Source organism: Hemicordylus capensis, chromosome 4, assembly GCF_027244095.1.
Source record: "Hemicordylus capensis ecotype Gifberg chromosome 4, rHemCap1.1.pri, whole genome shotgun sequence".
NCBI lineage: Eukaryota > Metazoa > Chordata > Lepidosauria > Squamata > Cordylidae > Hemicordylus > Hemicordylus capensis.
In genome coordinates this window covers 20,518,595-20,535,577 of record NC_069660.1, presented here as the reverse complement: position 1 = coordinate 20,535,577, position 16,983 = coordinate 20,518,595, and the positions used below count along the sequence as shown (strand labels likewise).

At 44.8% G+C, this 16,983-nt stretch overlaps 1 protein-coding gene across 1 annotated transcript; it reads right to left on the bottom strand.

Annotated features, from left to right (window-relative positions):
- Positions 1 to 5,162: 5,162 nt before the first annotated feature.
- Positions 5,163 to 16,045, bottom strand: ANKRD60 (ankyrin repeat domain 60). The gene is made up of 5 exons (XM_053242608.1): positions 15,769 to 16,045; positions 15,203 to 15,333; positions 9,410 to 9,499; positions 8,590 to 8,811; positions 5,163 to 5,652 (listed from the first exon to the last, which is right to left on the bottom strand). The coding sequence occupies exons 1-5, from the start codon at positions 16,043 to 16,045 to the stop codon at positions 5,389 to 5,391; spliced, it is 984 nt and encodes a 327-aa protein (XP_053098583.1). The 3' UTR covers positions 5,163 to 5,388.
- Positions 16,046 to 16,983: the final 938 nt, after the last annotated feature.

Below are 16,983 nucleotides of genomic sequence, written 5' to 3'. Positions count from 1 at the left end.
GCACGAGCGAAAGAGAGTGTACCTGTCTTCTCCTCCTCCTTCACACAAGAAAAAGGGACTGAAAGCGTCCATTTTCAGTTTGGAACAAACCACATAGTTTCTCATTACAGCTGAACTCAGTGAAACTGTGGTTTATGCTAACTGTGGTTATTTCACAAACCAGCATCTTACACTCTGGTTTGATCCAGATTCAAGTTTGTGAACTAATGTAGTTAGAATACACCACCATTCCCTCAGTTCAGCCATAGTGGGGAACATGGTTTATTCTTGAGTGAAAGTGAATGCTTTCCTCCCTTTAAGGGTCAAAAAGAAGAGAGAAAGGGAGCAGTCAGTCCCAAGGCTCAGCTCAACTCAGCTGCTCATGCACATAACCATGGTTTGGCATTACGCCTGCATGGGGCCCTTGGCTTATGTCCCTCTGTAGTACATTGACAGTGGTATATAGATACTACTGCACCTTTAGTTACAGAAAACATTGTATCCTTTGGATGGACAACATCATATTTTGACTCACTGCAGCCTAGTTTATCATTTCCCAGTGAAACAGATAAATGTGTCTGCTTAGAGATAGTCAGACATGCAGTGTCTGGAAGGATCCCCAAATTTCCCACCCGCTTCTAGGTCACCCTGCAGTACAGACTGAACAACAGTCCAGACAACGTACAGAAGGAGGAGCAGCATCCAGAAATGCCTCTTGTCTCTCTCTCTCTCTTGAGAGCACAAGTACAGCAGATCTTTCCATAACAGCTCCAGCATCTGTCAGGAACACATCACTGAAGGGAACTACCAGTTAGACCACAACATTTTAGAGCCTTAAAAGAGGTTTACATTAAAAAAAGATGCACCTGGGTTTTCTGGTGTGTGGAAAGAAAGGATCATCATGTCCAAATTTGTGCAGGCTGCCCATCAGTACAAGCTGAGCAACGTCCCTCCAGAAGTTTCCCCTTTAGGGCATGACAAACCTGTCCTAGAAGCCAGCAACTGTACATTTGGCTGGCTGTGTGGGAACATCCTGTCTGCAGTTTCCTAGCTTGCTCTTTGGGATGCTTCTCCAAAAGTATCCAAAACGCCCAGCCAGCTCCCTGCAATTGAGTGTCTGATGTCTGATCCTTGAGTGCCCTCTACTGGGTCTCTAAGAATGACTTACTAGTTGTTCAGCAATGACAGACACACAAAAAGAAACTGGAGACTTCTCAATAATGTTGGAATAATTTAAACAGAGGAGGTTTCGAAGCCTTCTGACTGAGCGAGCAATGGTCAGTTGAGGCCACAATAACCAGAGTGAACAATGTTGCCAACTTGTCAGGCCCCGAATGGGGAACCATCTCAGAACCCTAGGGAGACCACCTTGAGTTCCATGGGGGTAAGGTGGGCTATACATGAAATAAATAGAATGCATGGCATTTTGAGTTGCAATTTTCTGCCCTCCAAAGTGAGAATTTTCCCTGAAAATATACACTTGAATTGTTTTGGGGAAATTTACCTCCCAAAGTGTATTTAATATTGGGATATCTAGCAGACAATTACAATTTAGCATTACGTCTGCTCTTTGTCAGAAAGAGCACCTCAGAATGCTGCTCATGGGCTGCAATCCTGCACACACCTAAGCTGGTTAAATTTCACCAAATCCCTGGGATTTATACAGCCAAACTGTGTGGAAGATGAAATCCATTGTCTTCCCCTCAGAATATGACTTCACTTGTACAATTTAACATATCGAACACACTTCATGGCTCAAGGCATGATAGGATGTCTTTAACCCTTTTAAAGATGAATGTAGCAAGTGTGGGGCCAAATCCTAATGCTGAGATTTAACCCCACACGAAAAATGTGCTCTGAATGCAAAAATATTAGTTCTAATCCCCACATGAATGTATCAAGTTTGATTTCCTCACTATGCATTTAGAAATTCAATGGGGTTTTTGAGCCATGGATTTCCTAATGCAAAAACCTACTATCTGAGAATTTTCTTTGCAACTCTGCGTTATCTGTAAAAACAATGATGTTATTCAGTTAAACTTGACTGACTTGATTTGTAACATCTGTTATAAATTTTTAAGTGTGCATCTGAACAAATAATGTATGAATAAAACAAACATGAATCTTATGTAGGGATGCTCTTCAGAGCACCATGATTGGCTGCATTTTGAGCTTCCTGGCAAGTATACCATTGGTATTGGCTGCCAAGTAATGTGTGAAATGACGGCCAAGCCAATGATTTGTCCATCCCAGTCCCCCATACCTGAAACCATTATCAAGCCCCACATTGCTTGCAGGGCTGACACACAACCTAGTGAACTGATTCCAGGCCCTTCCTTCTTGTCTAGAAGAGGAATTACTTCCCAGATAATGCTGGGAATATGCACTGCTTGCTGGCTTCCTAAAATGGCAAGATCTCATAGACCAGAGGACATTACCATAGAATCACCTCTATGGTATGAACGTATGAGCAAAGCCCATGATCAACACACATTTTTAAAATTCAGTTTGTTTATGTATGTATGTATGTATTTATTTATTTAACATAAAGAGAAGAAGAACAACATGATTACATAGTTGTCTCTTGAGCTTCCCAATACAATGATTGTATATGACTTAATACAAATACAAATAACAATCCAAAATTCCCATTCCAACCTTCTTTCATCCCCTGTCCTGTAACAAAAATTACAAACCAATATAGATAATGAGTGTGCCGACCCTCATTAATAAGAAAAGCCAAACCTTGGGTGTGGATGCAAACCTTGTGCTAAGTTAAAGTTTATGAAAGGTTCTCAAGCTAATATAAATGATTCTTCTTAGTTATTCCACAAATAAGCTGTCATCTTGGCCATTGAAGTGTATTCTCATAGTTTTAATAGCCAATCATCCAAAGTCGGAATTTCCTGTAATCGCCAGTTAGCAGCATAGAGAATCCTGGCAGCGGTAATCATGTATAATGATAGCTCCATATATTTAATAGGTATACTGGTCTTAATCATGTTTAACAAAAAGAGTTCAGGTGAATAGGGGAAATTTATACTTAGAATTTGCTGCATCTTAAGATGGATTTCCCCCCCCCAAATTGTTGTACTTTAGCGCAGTTCCACCATATCTGATAAAATGTCCCTGGATGCTGCTTACATTTTCAACAGTTCCCTGGATAACTGCTGTCCATCCTACTGATAGTTATAGGAGTAATATACCAACGGAAATACATCTTATACCAGTGTTCTCTTAAAAGACTATTTGCAGTGAATTTAATATTCACTTTCCACTGGTATTCCCAGTTTTGCATATCAATTGTTTTATTCAGGTTTCACATCCATTTTATCATACAGTCTTTAACCTGTTCTGTTTCCGTATCGTATTTCAACAACAACTTGTATATTCGCCCCAGTAAGTGGTCAACACTTTTAGTTATTAATACCTCAGATTCTGTTAATTCTCTAAGCTTCCTACATTGTTTTTGTATCTCTATCTGCATGATTGAGCTAGTTTGTAAATATTGGAACCAGGGGAGTTCCTCAGACCATTCTTGCATAAGAGCTTGAAGTGATTTAGGTTTTAGATTCCCAATGGTTAAGTTTTGCAAGCTATATGCTTTCTCTCTCCCAGGACCATACTTATTGGAATTTTCTTCTTCATGGAAATATATAATAGGTATACTAGGTATAGGTATAGGTATATATTCAAAATAGATGCCAGAGGCAATATATCTGGGCTGATCCTTTTCTTGTATTTATCCCAAACATACATCAAATTGTTTCTAATTGAATGGGATTTTATCTCTGGAATATTCCTTATTGTATTTATCCATAAAAATTTATGTAACCCTTCTGATAGATCTGATCCCTCCATGTCCATGAACAAACCATATGGTACTGTAATCCAGTCCAAGATCCATGTCAGGAAACTGGCATGATAGTATAATTTCAGGTTGGGAACGGTCAGTCCTCCCCATTCCCTAACATCTTGCATAATCTTGAACAACTCTTGGTTTCTTATAAGCCCAGATAAAAGAATTTAGATGTCGATCAACACACATTTTTAAAGGCATCCCATGCCCCTGCAAGGGTTATTCATTCTCCCCCCCCCCATTATTTTTAATTAAGTTTAAGAAATTACAGACAAGACTGGCCTTGTGCTGATTGCTTAATTCTCAGCCTCAGTATTCTCTGCCCACAAAATATGAGTATTAATTGGTTGCCTTAGACCAGTTATTTCTGCAGTTTTGGTGACTAGTCTTAGGATTTCATGTTAGAATCCCTGATCTCACTCAGATGTAGATTTGTACTTGCAAAAACAGTTGGCCCAGTGTATGACTCCTGGGATGCAATTGGCTCCACCCCCACTATGAATCACAGCAAACAGATCCAGCAAACAAGAAACAGTTTGGGATCTATACTTAGACCCTTGGTGAAGTTTCTCAAAACAGTTATTCACCAGGTATGTTACAATGGAGTGTGTTATAATGACATACATAATATTATGAATTTTTCATATAGCATTTTACTAAATTAGACATTATCTTCCACCTTGATCTATATTCTTATATACGGTTATTCATTATTACTATTTTTATATTATCCATGGATCTGTTTTTCATATTATACGTCATTTCTCAGGCGTGTTGTTGTGTTTATGGTTGCTGGATCTGTTTGCTGTGATTCATATTGGATGTTCCAGATCAGAGTACACTGATTGCGTGGGGCTCCACCCCCAAGCCACCATTTTGCTCCTGGCTCCTTCCCACCTGATGCTGCACTCGTAAACTCACTCCTTGCTGGGAATTGTAGCAGTGGAGGGCTTCGTTCCTTGCAGGGAATGAAGGCAAAGCCCTCCACACCGCTACAATCCCAGAGGGAGTCGTTTTATGAGAGCCACACCGGGAGCTTTCAGAGCTTGGCCATGCCCCCTGTGTGTGCAACACACGGGGCATGGCTAGGCTGCAAAAACAAGGTAAGGGTGCTAGCACCTTAAAAACAACAACACCCCACTGCTCATAAATGTGCCAGCCTTGAGTGAGAACACAAGAAGCTGCCATCTAGAAGCTTCCTAAGAGTGCTACTGACCAGGTCTTTGTGCAGGGAGAGGGACCCCTGATCTCCCCTGTGCACTTGTACTCTCTGATCTCCTTGCAGGGATTGCAAGACTCATGCAATAATAATACTGGCTAATAATACTGGCTCATTGGCCTTCACTTGCAACCATAAATTCATTTCACTTAAATTCACTGTTCTGACTGTGAACCATAAATTCACTCTTCTGACTGTGCTTTGTTTTTTAAATAGACTTTCTCCCACTCCCATATAATTTAGATTCCACATTGCTGAGAGAAACACTCGTTGATGTCCAAACCAAGCCTTCTCAGCACCTTCACATCTGATGCCTGGAATCAAGTTTTCACTATCCCGTCAGATCTGGACTTGGGAGGGCGCTGGCTACTGCTAGGAGCACGTCGCATCTTCCACTGGTACCGGAAGATTTTGCGCTCACTTTCCTTCTGGCCCCACAGGCGGGCAAGGACTGTGGCGTTATGCCTCTCATAGTCTTCATCATTGGCTCTGGCCCCATAATTAAGAAGACATTTAATACAGTCAAGTTGGCCTGAAGTGGCAGCAACATGGAGGGCTGTTCTGCCCAATGGTGTTCTAAGTTGCACATCGGCACCTAGAGAGAAAAGAAGGCACAATTGGGATCTTACAGGCCTGAGTTTTATCTACTAGGTCAGATTGAACAACACACTTTCATGCACAGCCATCTCTCAGAAGTGGCAATTACATATACAGCTAATTATCGGTCAAAAGCTTGTTCTGCACATGCAGCAGAATGAGGTGAGAATTATGTAGTAAAGTCCTGAGGTGGTAGAACCATGGCCTCTGCCTATTTCTGCCATCTGCCACCCACTTCTGCTGACCATCACAGTGCCTGACCGTCCTCTTGGGTTCTGTTTAAAAAGGAAGAAGGGGATGAAGCCAGATATGAAGTGCGGAGGAGGAGGAGAGAATGATGGGCTAGAGCAGGGTTTCTCAACCTTGGGCCCCAGATGTTGTTGCACTACAACTCCCAGAATCCCCAGCCACAAAGGCCATGTCTGGGGATTCTGGGAGTTGTAGTCCAACAACTTCTGGGGGCCCAAGGTTGAGAAACCCTGGGCTAAAGTGTCTCCTGGGAGGTACTATAGCCCAGAGATTCTCAATGTTGGGTCCCCAGATGGACTAACTCTGATAATCCCCAGCCCCAGTGGCCTTTGGTTGGGGATTATGGGAGTTGAAGTCCAATAACATCTGGGGACCCAACGTTGAGAATCCCTGCCCTAGCCCTCATCTCCTCCTCCTTCTACTTCCATTTCTGTTCCATTGCACTCTGCTTTTTTAAATGCAGAAGACACAGGAGGAGCAGACATGGTGGCAAGTAAGGGGGACTGGCAGCATTTTATATCTCACCTCAAGTGTGAACACACCTTGGGCTCACCCTGACTGGAATGGACTGTACCACTAGACTGCAGGTGGGGAAAATCACATTTTTAAAATGCTTCCCCTAAATCCCAACACGTTGAAATCTAGCACAACAGGAAGCAGGCTGGTTGAGAACTGCTCTCCCTAATATGCAACTCTGGGTGCTGCTGCTGCAGCTGCTGCTGCTTCTTCTTGGGATTTGTTTTTACAAGGAGCATTTTTAAAAATGACAGCATCCATCTCAGTCTGAAATTGCATAGTTCATTCTCCCATTGCAGCATTCTATTGTTATTTATTAAGATTTGTATCCTGCCCTTTCTCAGGGCTGGCAACCATTCGTATATGCTGCTTGTTAATTTCTGTTTTCATTACGCAAATTACTTTTTGTAATGTACCTTTTTATTCTATTATGCTACATCTTATCATGGTTATTTCTGTAAGCCAAATTGAGTTACCTCAAGCAAGAAAGATGGCATTAAAACCCCTTTTACAATGCATACATACCTACACATGATAGAGGTCTAAAAATCATGCATGGTGTGGAGAAAGTGGATAGAGAGAAATTCTTCTCTAACACACATAACACTAGAACTAGGGGTCATCCCATGAAATTGATTGCCAGGAAATCTAGGACCAGCAAATGAAAGTACTTTTTCACATAATGCATAATCAACTTGTGGAATTCTCTGCCACGAGATGTGGTGACAGCCAACAACCTGGATAACTTCATGGAGGAGAGGTCTATCATTGGCTACTAGTCGGAGGGCTATAGGCCACCTCCAGCCTCAAAGGCAGGATGCCTCTGAGTACCAGTTGCAGGGGCGTAACAGCAGGAGAGAAGGCATGCCCTCAACTCCTGCCTGAAGGCTTCCAGCGGCATCTGGTGGGCCACTTTGTGAAACAGGATGCTGGACTAGATGGTCCTTGGGCCTGATCCAGCAGGGATTTTCTTATGTACATTGAATAGCATCCCTAAGTTACGCTGGTGGGATAGTGACACATTTTCCAGAGTAGCAGTCCTCCTCACTGAAGGCACTCACAAAGCTATTTCCATTGGACCTTCAACAACAGCGTGGGATGAGGCATGGGGGTCAGGAGGAGGGGGGTGGATCCCTAGGCGGCGGCATCTTCAACAAGCAAAGCTTCTCAGTTTCTGGGGATTCTGTCACCAACTCCCACATCACTTCAAATTGACCTTAGAAATTGCTTTTCAGGTGCTCAGAGGGCTGAAGTGAGGAGGAAGAGAAAATGCCTCACACTAGCACTATTGTGCCAACACCACTCTGGATACTGAAAATCCTAAACTTGGAAGGGAGAATCCAGGAAGTCCCCAGCTCATGAAAGGGTTGTGTTTCAAAAGTTTGGAACTCAAAAACACACATAGTTCAGAACATCGATGGTTCCCAAGAGTGATGACTTGTTTGTATGTGCAGGCTGGCATCTGTAAGTTGGGGACTTCCTTGATGTAACATGTGATGGAGCTTTGTTTGTAAGCACGGGTATGTTAAAGTCAGGTGTTTGTGACTCAAAGAGTGCTTGTAATTAGGAACAGTGTTCCCTCTAACTGGAATTCCCAGATGTTGTTGACTACAACTCTCAGTATCCTCAGCTGCAGTGGCTTTTGCTTGGGGATTCTGGGAGTTGTAGTCAACAACATCTGGGAATCCCTGTTAGAGGGAACACTGATTAGGAACATAGAAAACTGCCTTATACCAACTCAAATCATTGGTCCATGTAGCTCCATTGAGTGGCAGCGGCTCTTCAAGGTCACAGCCCTAACTGGAGATGCCAGGGAGTGAACCTGGGACCTTCTGTTCCCCCACTGAGCTATGGCCTCATCCCCTAAGGGGAATATCTTAGAGCAGACAGTGCTCACAGGTAACCATCCATCCAAGTGTAAACCAAGGCAGACCCTGCTTAGGAAAGGGGACAATTCATGATCACTGCCACAAGACCAGCTCTCCTGGAGACTAAAAGAGATGTACACCAAAGGCAATTGATTCAGACAACACATTCTCACAATGAATTTGGTGGATGGGAGGAATGCACACTGTCCATATTTCCACCTGTAGCACAATTATGGGTAGGAGGTGCTGCTTTAGGCTTAGTGAGAAGTCAGTATTAGTGAACCAGTTTCCTGGAAACCTACAAACAGTTCTGTGTAGACAGTTACAACGATGGCCTCTTCTGAACTTGGAATACTACCATTCTCAAGCAGAAATTCCACAGCTGGCAAGTGGCCCCTGTGCGCAGTGATGAATAAGGCCACGAAGGCTCGGTGTGCTAACCAGTCCTTCAGTGCTTCTGGCTTCAGCCGGGCTGCATGTGCTGTTCTAAAGGGGGAGCGCATTGTGGCTCCTAAACCTTGGAGCTGGCAAGAGAAGATGCAAAATGTTACCCCATGCATTGATTCATTATTTAAACAGAATCACAAGAAACCTATTACATGTTTTCATTCCCAAGCTATTGCCAATGCAGTAAAGGGTAGGGGTATGCACAAATCACTATCTACTATTTCATTCAAGATTGAATTGATAAATTCAATTGCAGACCCCTCCTAATTGATTGGTCAAAAAGCTGCTGGCTGGGCCAGCTGCCTCAATGAATTGCCCCAATTCTACCCAAATTGATTCGGGCAGATGGGCACCATTTTGAGGTCTGTTTTAATGAAAAAATGGGTTATAAATGGAACTTTTTTCCAGGGAGAGCTGGTCTACCAATTAATAGACCAAGTACATATTCACTTGAGCACTTAGAATGTTGCCCAGCATTCTGTGACATCAAAATAGTGGAACAATGGGCATATCCTAGTGAGTGGGGACCTTGTTTGAAGGTCAAACTACCCAGCATTGCAAGATGATTGGGTCAAACCACCCAGCACTGTATGAAGCCTGCACAACATGTGACCCACCAAGCCAAAACCCAAAGATTAGCAAGAAACCTGCTGTTTTGCAAGTGCGCACACACACACTTTTCAGATGTTTCCCCTTAGGGGATGGGGTCATCGTTCCATGGAAGAGCATCTTCTTGCAGAAGGTCCCAGGATAATTCCATGGCATCTGGATAAAAGGTGACCTAGTTGACATTGTATACTTGGACTTCCAACAAACTTTTGACAAAGTTTCCCACCAAAGGCTCTTGAGCAAACTTAGCAGTCATGAGATAAGGAGACAGTATCATGTGTGGATTGGTAGCTGGTTGAAGGACAGGAAAACAGAGGATAGGAATAAATGGACAGTTTTCACAATGGAGGGAAGTAAGTAGTGGGGGGCCCCAATGCAAAGGGCACAAAATAGAAATTGTGGTTTGGTTCAAATTCAGATTGAATTTGAGCCGAATTACGTGCTGCCGGACCTGTTTGACCAAAACAGTGCAGGCAGGTAATACTTGTGAAGGGGAATCTGAAAATAAAGGGGTGGGGATCCAGTTCAGTTCTTTAATGTTACAGTCACAAGCCAAAACAAAAGAAAAAGGTTACAACTATACAACAGTAAATAGAGTACATATAATTAGAACAGGTTAAAGTTAAAATTAATTAAATTTTATTTAACAAAATCAGAAACATAGTGATAATAAAAATTAAAACAATAACATGTCCTTTTAACCATCCAGTTACGTACATTTATAGCAGCAGCACAGAATTTAGCCACATTAGATGTAATTACAAACTCTGAGTCCGAAAGCAACAAGGAACAATAAAATTGCTTCTGTCGACCAGGGAATTTACAAAGCAAGGATGTGATGAAAGATTCATGAATATCCTTCTAGAACAGGCAAAATAATAAAACATGTTCAATAGTTTCGACCTGATCCAGCTGACAAGGGCAAAGTCTGTCAACAAATAGGGATGTGTGGAACCGGTCTGGCGGTCCACGGTCCGACGGTTCGGTCCGGGGGTTCATGGGTTCGTGATCAAACCGAACCACCACCCCTGGTTCTGTCAGACCGGAACCAGACTACCGAGTCCGGTCCAGCAAATCCATGAATTTATTTTTTTTTAAATTAAAAATGTAAAACAAGTACCTGTAGCCCCTTCGGGGGGCTTGCTGTAGCTGGGGGGGGGGCTGTCCACGCGGGTTCCCTCTCCCCCTGACAGCCTTCCTCATCACCGCCACGGCCAGGTAAGCAAAGCCTTTTTGGCCCTTTCGGGCCTCTGTACAAGCGAGCAGCCACTGAACATGTGCAAATGCCCTCTGCGAGGCCGTGGCTTCGCAGAGGGCATTCATGGACCGGTCCGGGACCGGACCTGGGGGGGGGGGTTCGATGGGGCCGGACCAAACTGGCCCGGTTCCGTTCGAGGCCAATCTGGCCTCGAACCAAACTAGGCCAGACAGTTCCGTGCACACCCCTATCAACAAATGGAACCCCTCTATTGCGCCCTTCTAGATCTGCCAAGGGTAAACAATGGCAGCGAGCCAAGGTAAAAGCTTTCCTATACCTCGGAAATTCCAACCAAGTAAAATAATTCATTGCAGAGACTAGATATCTTCTTTCCTCCAAGATGTAAAATTTGGAGACCTTCTCGAGGTCATTTTGCCATTCAAAGTCAAAAAACCCATTGTTTAACCAGCAACCTTGCCTGATCAAAACCCAGTTTGGACAAAATTGTAACAGAGAGGCCCAAAGTAGTTATTTTAGCCTCAATAGACTGGATCCACCTGGAGCTGAAATCATCCTGTAAAATTAGGGGAGCCAGGCTAGGAGTGTGCACGGTTCGGTCTGGGCACAATGTAAAAGACCGCCAGACCGGTTCGGAGGTCCAGCAGTCCGGGAGGGTGGGGGCATGTAGCTTTAAGGGGGGGTAGTACTTACCCCCCACCCACCGCTCTTCCCCCTCCGGCGCTGGTGTTTTTTAAAATCTTCCTGGGGCGGCAGAGTTCCTCTCTGCTGCCCCTGCCCCCGTCGTTTTCAACCCAAGCCTTCAAAGGAGTACAGCCAGTGGCCGCATGCACCCTGCGCGGCGCACGTGCTTGTTTCCGCTGCTGGCGCGCGCGCCGTAATATATGCAGCACGCACGCCATGATGTATGCGGCGCGCGCCAGCGGCGGAGACAAGCGCACGCACCGCGCAGGGTGCATGCGCACTGCTGGCTGTACTCCTTTGAAGGCTTGGGTTGACGACGGGGGCAGGGGCAGCAGAGAGGAACTCTGCTGCCCCAGGAAGATTTTAAAAAACACCAGCGCCGGAGGGGGAAGAGTGGCGGGGGGGGGAGTACTACCCCCCCCTTAAAGCTACATGCCCCCCAGTGCCGGACCATGCCTCCGTGGTTCCATGCACATCCCTAAGCCAGGCCAACTGGATGATAAATTAGTTTAAGCCAGTAACAAATTATAGTAATTCAGACACTGGCCTCCACCCCAATAAAGCCAGTCTCCAAACGGGTAGCAGCATTTGAAACAGATCTTGGGGTATTCAGAGCAGTTCTCAAAATTTTTGACTGCACACATTCCAAAGTTACTATATTGGGGGGGGGGACGGACCCAACTGCGCTCCATAAAGTATTTGGGACAGCAACTTGGCTTTAAATAGTTTAAAAGCCACTGGTAAGTAATAGCCACCTTTTGATCGCAAGTACTGTAAAATAGCGAGTGAGCTTTTCTGAGCATTGGAGGCCTCATAGTTCGCATGGGCCTTCCTAGTGCCCCCAGCATGGAAAACTACCTCAAGGTACTTAAGGAATAATACCTGCTCAATAAGCTGTCTCTCAATCCTCCAAGTGCGAATCTTAGGTCTCCGTGAGAAAGCCATTATTTTGGTTTTCTGAAAACTGATCTCCAAACCCTCCTTCTTGCAGTACAGATTTAATGCACTCAGCATTTTTCTGAGGCCAATTGGAGTCCTCAACAAGAGGACCACATCACCTGCATAAAGCAAGATAGATATATGCCTCCCTGAAAATTTAGGAGGGTGGAAATCTAAAAGACTCAATTGATCCACCATAGAATTTATGTAGTAATTAAATAAGAGTGGAGTAAGTATGCAGCCCTGCTTAACATGAAATCTTCAGGGGCAGCTGGGCAGGGACAGTGAAAGAGGTCCTTACAGAGCGGCGTGGCAGCTGGTGCCACCACTCACCCTAGTGCAGCCCCAAGCCTGCTTGAAGCTTTGTTTAAGAAGTTACCCACATGGCTGCAGCATACTTCCAGCCTCCCACATGCCTGGAGACTGGAACCGCACTACCACTGTACAGGTGGCTTCCTAAACAGAGCTTTGGGCATGTTTGGGGCTGTGCCAAGTGTGGGGTGAGCAGTGGCACTGGCAGCAGTGCTGCCTAGGTAGGGACCTTTTTACCTCTCTCACTACCCTTGCCCAGCCGCACCTTCACCACCAAACTGGTTTGCCTGAACCAGGCTTCGTCCATCTCAGTCGTGGACCAAACCACCCTCAGTTTGTCATGGGATGTGGGGATAGCCATTAGCCCCTTTAAAAGAGGCTTAGAGAAATTCACGGACAGGTCTCTCAATTGCTACTAGTCTGGTAGCTATAGGCCACTTCCATGCTCAGAGGCAAGACACCTCTAAATACCAGTTGCAGGGGAGCAACAGCAAGAGAGACAGCATGCCCTCTCTCTTTCCTGGAAGCTTCACAGAGGCCACCGTGTGAAACAGGATGCTGGACTAGATAGGCTTTGGGCCTGATCCAGCAGGGCTGTTCTTATGTTATCTCCAGTTTGGAAGGGGAGAGACTCTTGCCTGTAACTAGGGGTGTGCAATTTGGGTTTTCGGTGATTCGGTTCGGGACCCGAACCAAATCACCCCTGTTCTGTTCTGTGCCCGAATCTGGGCTACCCGGATCACCCCGATTCGGTTCTGATTCAGATTAAATCTGAATCCAAATTGATTTGGGTAAGAAAAATTGGTCCCAGGGGCAAAATAGTGGGGTGGGGTGGTAGTGCCCAATGGTTGGAGGCTACCACCCAAATTTCAGGGGAATTGGGCAAAGGGCTGATTTTTGGGGAATTTTTGAAGTTTTAGTGTCTTTGGGGCAGATCGGGGGCATAGCGTGGGATCTGGGCAAAAAGAGTGGGGTGGGGTGGTAGTGCCTAATGGGTGGAGGCTACCACCCCAATTTCAGAGTGATTGGGCAGAGGGCTGATTTCGGGGGAATTGTTGAAGTTTACGCGACTTTAAGGTTTTTCCCCATAGAGAAGCATTGAGATGTCAGCAAATGTATAGCTTCAGGCGGGGGGTAAAGGGGTGGCCTAGAACAGTGTGGGGTTGGTGGTAGTTCCAGGTAGGGTCAAGGAAGCTACCTGAATTTTTTCAAAGGATTTGGGCAGAGGGCTGATTTTTGGGGAATTGTTAAAGTTTATGCGTCTTTAAGGTTTTTCCTCATAGAGTATACATGGAGCTTTCAGCAGCCCCATAACTGCACTTGGGGGGTGCTGGGGTGGCCCAGAGCGAGTGGTAGTGTAGTGCACATAGGGTGCCAACCACCCCCATGGGTTTCTAACCCATGGGGTACAGGGTTCTGTTGTTTCAGAGGTATTCTGAGTGTGGATTCTATGATAGCTAATGAGATTTTCAATGAAACACCATGAAGCCACTCTAATTTGCTATCATAGAATCCAAACTCAGAATACCTCTGAAACAACAGAACCCTGCACCCCATGGGTTAGAAACCCATGGGGGTGGTTGGCACCCTATGTGCACTACACTACCACTCGCTCTGGGCCACCCCAGCACCCCCCAAGTGCAGTTATGGGGCTGCTGAAAGCTCCATGTATACCCTATGAGGAAAAACCTTAAAGACGCGTAAACTTCAACAATTCCCCCAAAATCAGCCCTCTGCCCAATCACCCTGAAATTGGGGTGGTAGCCTCCACCCATTAGGCACTACCACCCCACCCTACTCTTTTTGCCCAGATCCCACACTATGCCCCAAAACTGCCCCAAAGACACTAAAACTTCAAAAATTCCCCAAAAATCAGCCCTTTGCCCAATTCCCCTGAAATATGGGTGGTAGACTCCAACCATTAGGCACTACCACTCCACCCCACTATTTTGCCCCTGGGACCCGAAATTCGAGCTGATGTCACACCAGACCTTTTTGCATTCAAATCAATGGATGCAAAAAGGCGGGAAATTCAAAGAGACGTCATCCCGAATCACCCGAATTTTTCGGGCACGAATATGGGGTGATTCGGCTCGGCCCCGAAAAATATTGGGGGACATCGGGGGTGATTCAGTTCGGACCCGAATCACCTGAAATTGCTCGTTTCGGGCACAGATCGATCTGTGCCTGAAATTTTTTGCACATCCCAACCTGTAACCTTGGAAAGCTGCTGCCATTCAGTGTACAATATTGAGCTAAATGGAGCAATGGTCTGACTTGGTATAAGATAACTTCCTACGCTAAGAGTTTGTACAGAGGAGAGTGCATACCCTGTCATCCAGGCAGCCACTGGTCTTGGGGCCAAATTAAATGGTTAAATTAAACTAAATGGTTGACATACCATACAAGGATATGTCAGCCCAGTAACCCTGCATGCGCACAAGTAGTGCAAATGGCATTACACAAACTCTTGCCAATGGAAATAATGGCCTTGCTCTTGGAAAACATCATTTGTGCAATTTCTTCCAGTTGCACAACTTGCATATATGCAGCATTACTAGGCTGGTATATTCTTGTGTGGTTTGTCAGCCACTGGCCTTCTGCCATGGCAGAGATGTTTAAACTTCCTCAACCGAGACCAATCTCATACCAGCCACCGCTGTTTCAGCAATAGGAATCCACATTATGACAAAAGACATCCAACCAACCCCTATGAAATTTCCTTTTGCCGCTGTAGACACCAAACGTGCCCAAGCATCTTCTTGCCAGATCCGCATGGTGATGGTTCCCCCAGGAATGATATCATTCATCTTAAATGTAGAATTGTCATCAAGATCCACTGCAGAAGAAAACAAAAACAAAAAGGTTGGAAGAGATGTAGAGATAAAGGTGCTCCAAGGGTTGTGGCTATGGCAAGGACTGTTTTTACTTATTAAACCAGCGCACTCTCATATAATGTAGTGTGTAGACCTGCCAAATTGTACTGAACTGGAAAAATTATGCACATGTACAGGATTTTTGTAGGTTGCAGAATTTAATTTTTCTTAGTACAGCTTTGGAAGACTTTTTTTTTTTAAGGCATTAGAGATACAGCGTCTAGGTATAGATGTCTGTCACTTAGAGCCAGGAAAACCAACCCTTTTACTAAAGCCATATATCATGGTACTGGAAATCTGGTCACTTTCAAAAGCAGGCTCAAGAGTTAGCCAAGCCTGCCTTTTCCCACAACAGGTTTATAGGTTGGAAGCAGGCGTTACCCACAAAAGAACTTCACCTTCATCCAGGTATTGGAGGCGTTGGAAATTCACAGGGATTCCAGCTAAGAGCTCCAGTCGGTTCTTCAGACTCCTCATGGTTAAGTCACGGTAACAGTCAGGCACGGTCAGGACCTCATTAGCCTCAACCACATTTAGCTTGACACTGAAAGGCCGGAGATTTGGGGCTAATCCAGGATCTCCTGGGCGTAGATATGAGAGGGAAGCAGCATGAAAACGCAGCTCCGCCTTGGATGGGGGAGCTCTGCCTCGCTGCTGCTTTTTCTTGCTTGGCATGCTTTAACAATACCATTCACTGGGTTGTTCGCACCTGATTTTCTACACATCTAAGCCATGATGTCATGACACAGAAACAATACATGCTGACAAATCATCAGGGAATGGCCAGTGTGATGTCATGTTGCAGCTAGGATGACACTTCTGTAACTGTCAGCTGAGAGGACACAACTCCCTGCAGCTCTCATCAGGATAAAGTGAATGAGGTCTCCACCAAACTCAAAGCAAGGGGCTGTATCACAGTAGAGCACAAGCTTCGGATGCAGAAGATCCCAGGTTCAATCCAGAGCACTTCAAGTTAAAAGGATCAGGAAGCAGATGATGGAAAAGACCTCTTGCCTAAAGCCTTGGGGAACTGTTGCCATTCGGAACAGACAATACTGGGTGGCCAGGTGAACCTGTATAGGGAATGTCCTATATTCTTCATAATTCAACTTAGGTAAACTGATAAAAGACAGAGTAAAGCCTCCTTTATCCATTGTTCCTGGGCTACATTCAACATTATGTATCATTGAATGTGATACTTATGGCGTGCTATTAAGTGGTTCAATAGAATTTGCTACATTATTGGTACAAGTCAGTAAACAAAGAATTTTGATAAAACAGCCATGGGATTTATTGAGATAAATATGAATAGAAAGTTACATAGATTCTATGTTCTGACAACAGCAGTGGCACTTCCAGAGTGTCTCCATCTATTTAGGCCCTAAACACCAACCTTTACAGACATACAACTGCCACTTGGGCAGGAATCCAGGAGGCGTCATGGATAACAATATACAGCAGATAACCGCAAGTTTATTTCCTAAGCAAAATGACGAAGGTGCTTTGGATTACAAGTGCCCAATTTATTTCAGTATTGCACCACTAGCATTATTTTTCACATCCCTTATCCAAAAGCATTTTTCAAGTGAAATCTTTGCAGCTTTTGTGAGGGA

Coding starts and splice junctions, on each gene's coding strand:
- ANKRD60 (XM_053242608.1), bottom strand. CDS start 16,045: ATGCCAAGCAAGAAAAAGCAGCAGCGAGGCAGAGCTCCCCCATCCAAG. Junction 9,500..15,202: donor CAAAAGGAAATTTCATAGGG/GTTGGTTGGATG, acceptor CCTTTTATCCAG/ATGCCATGGAATTATCCTGG. Junction 8,812..9,409: donor AGGGGAAACATCTGAAAAGT/GTGTGTGTGCGC, acceptor TTCTCTTGCCAG/CTCCAAGGTTTAGGAGCCAC.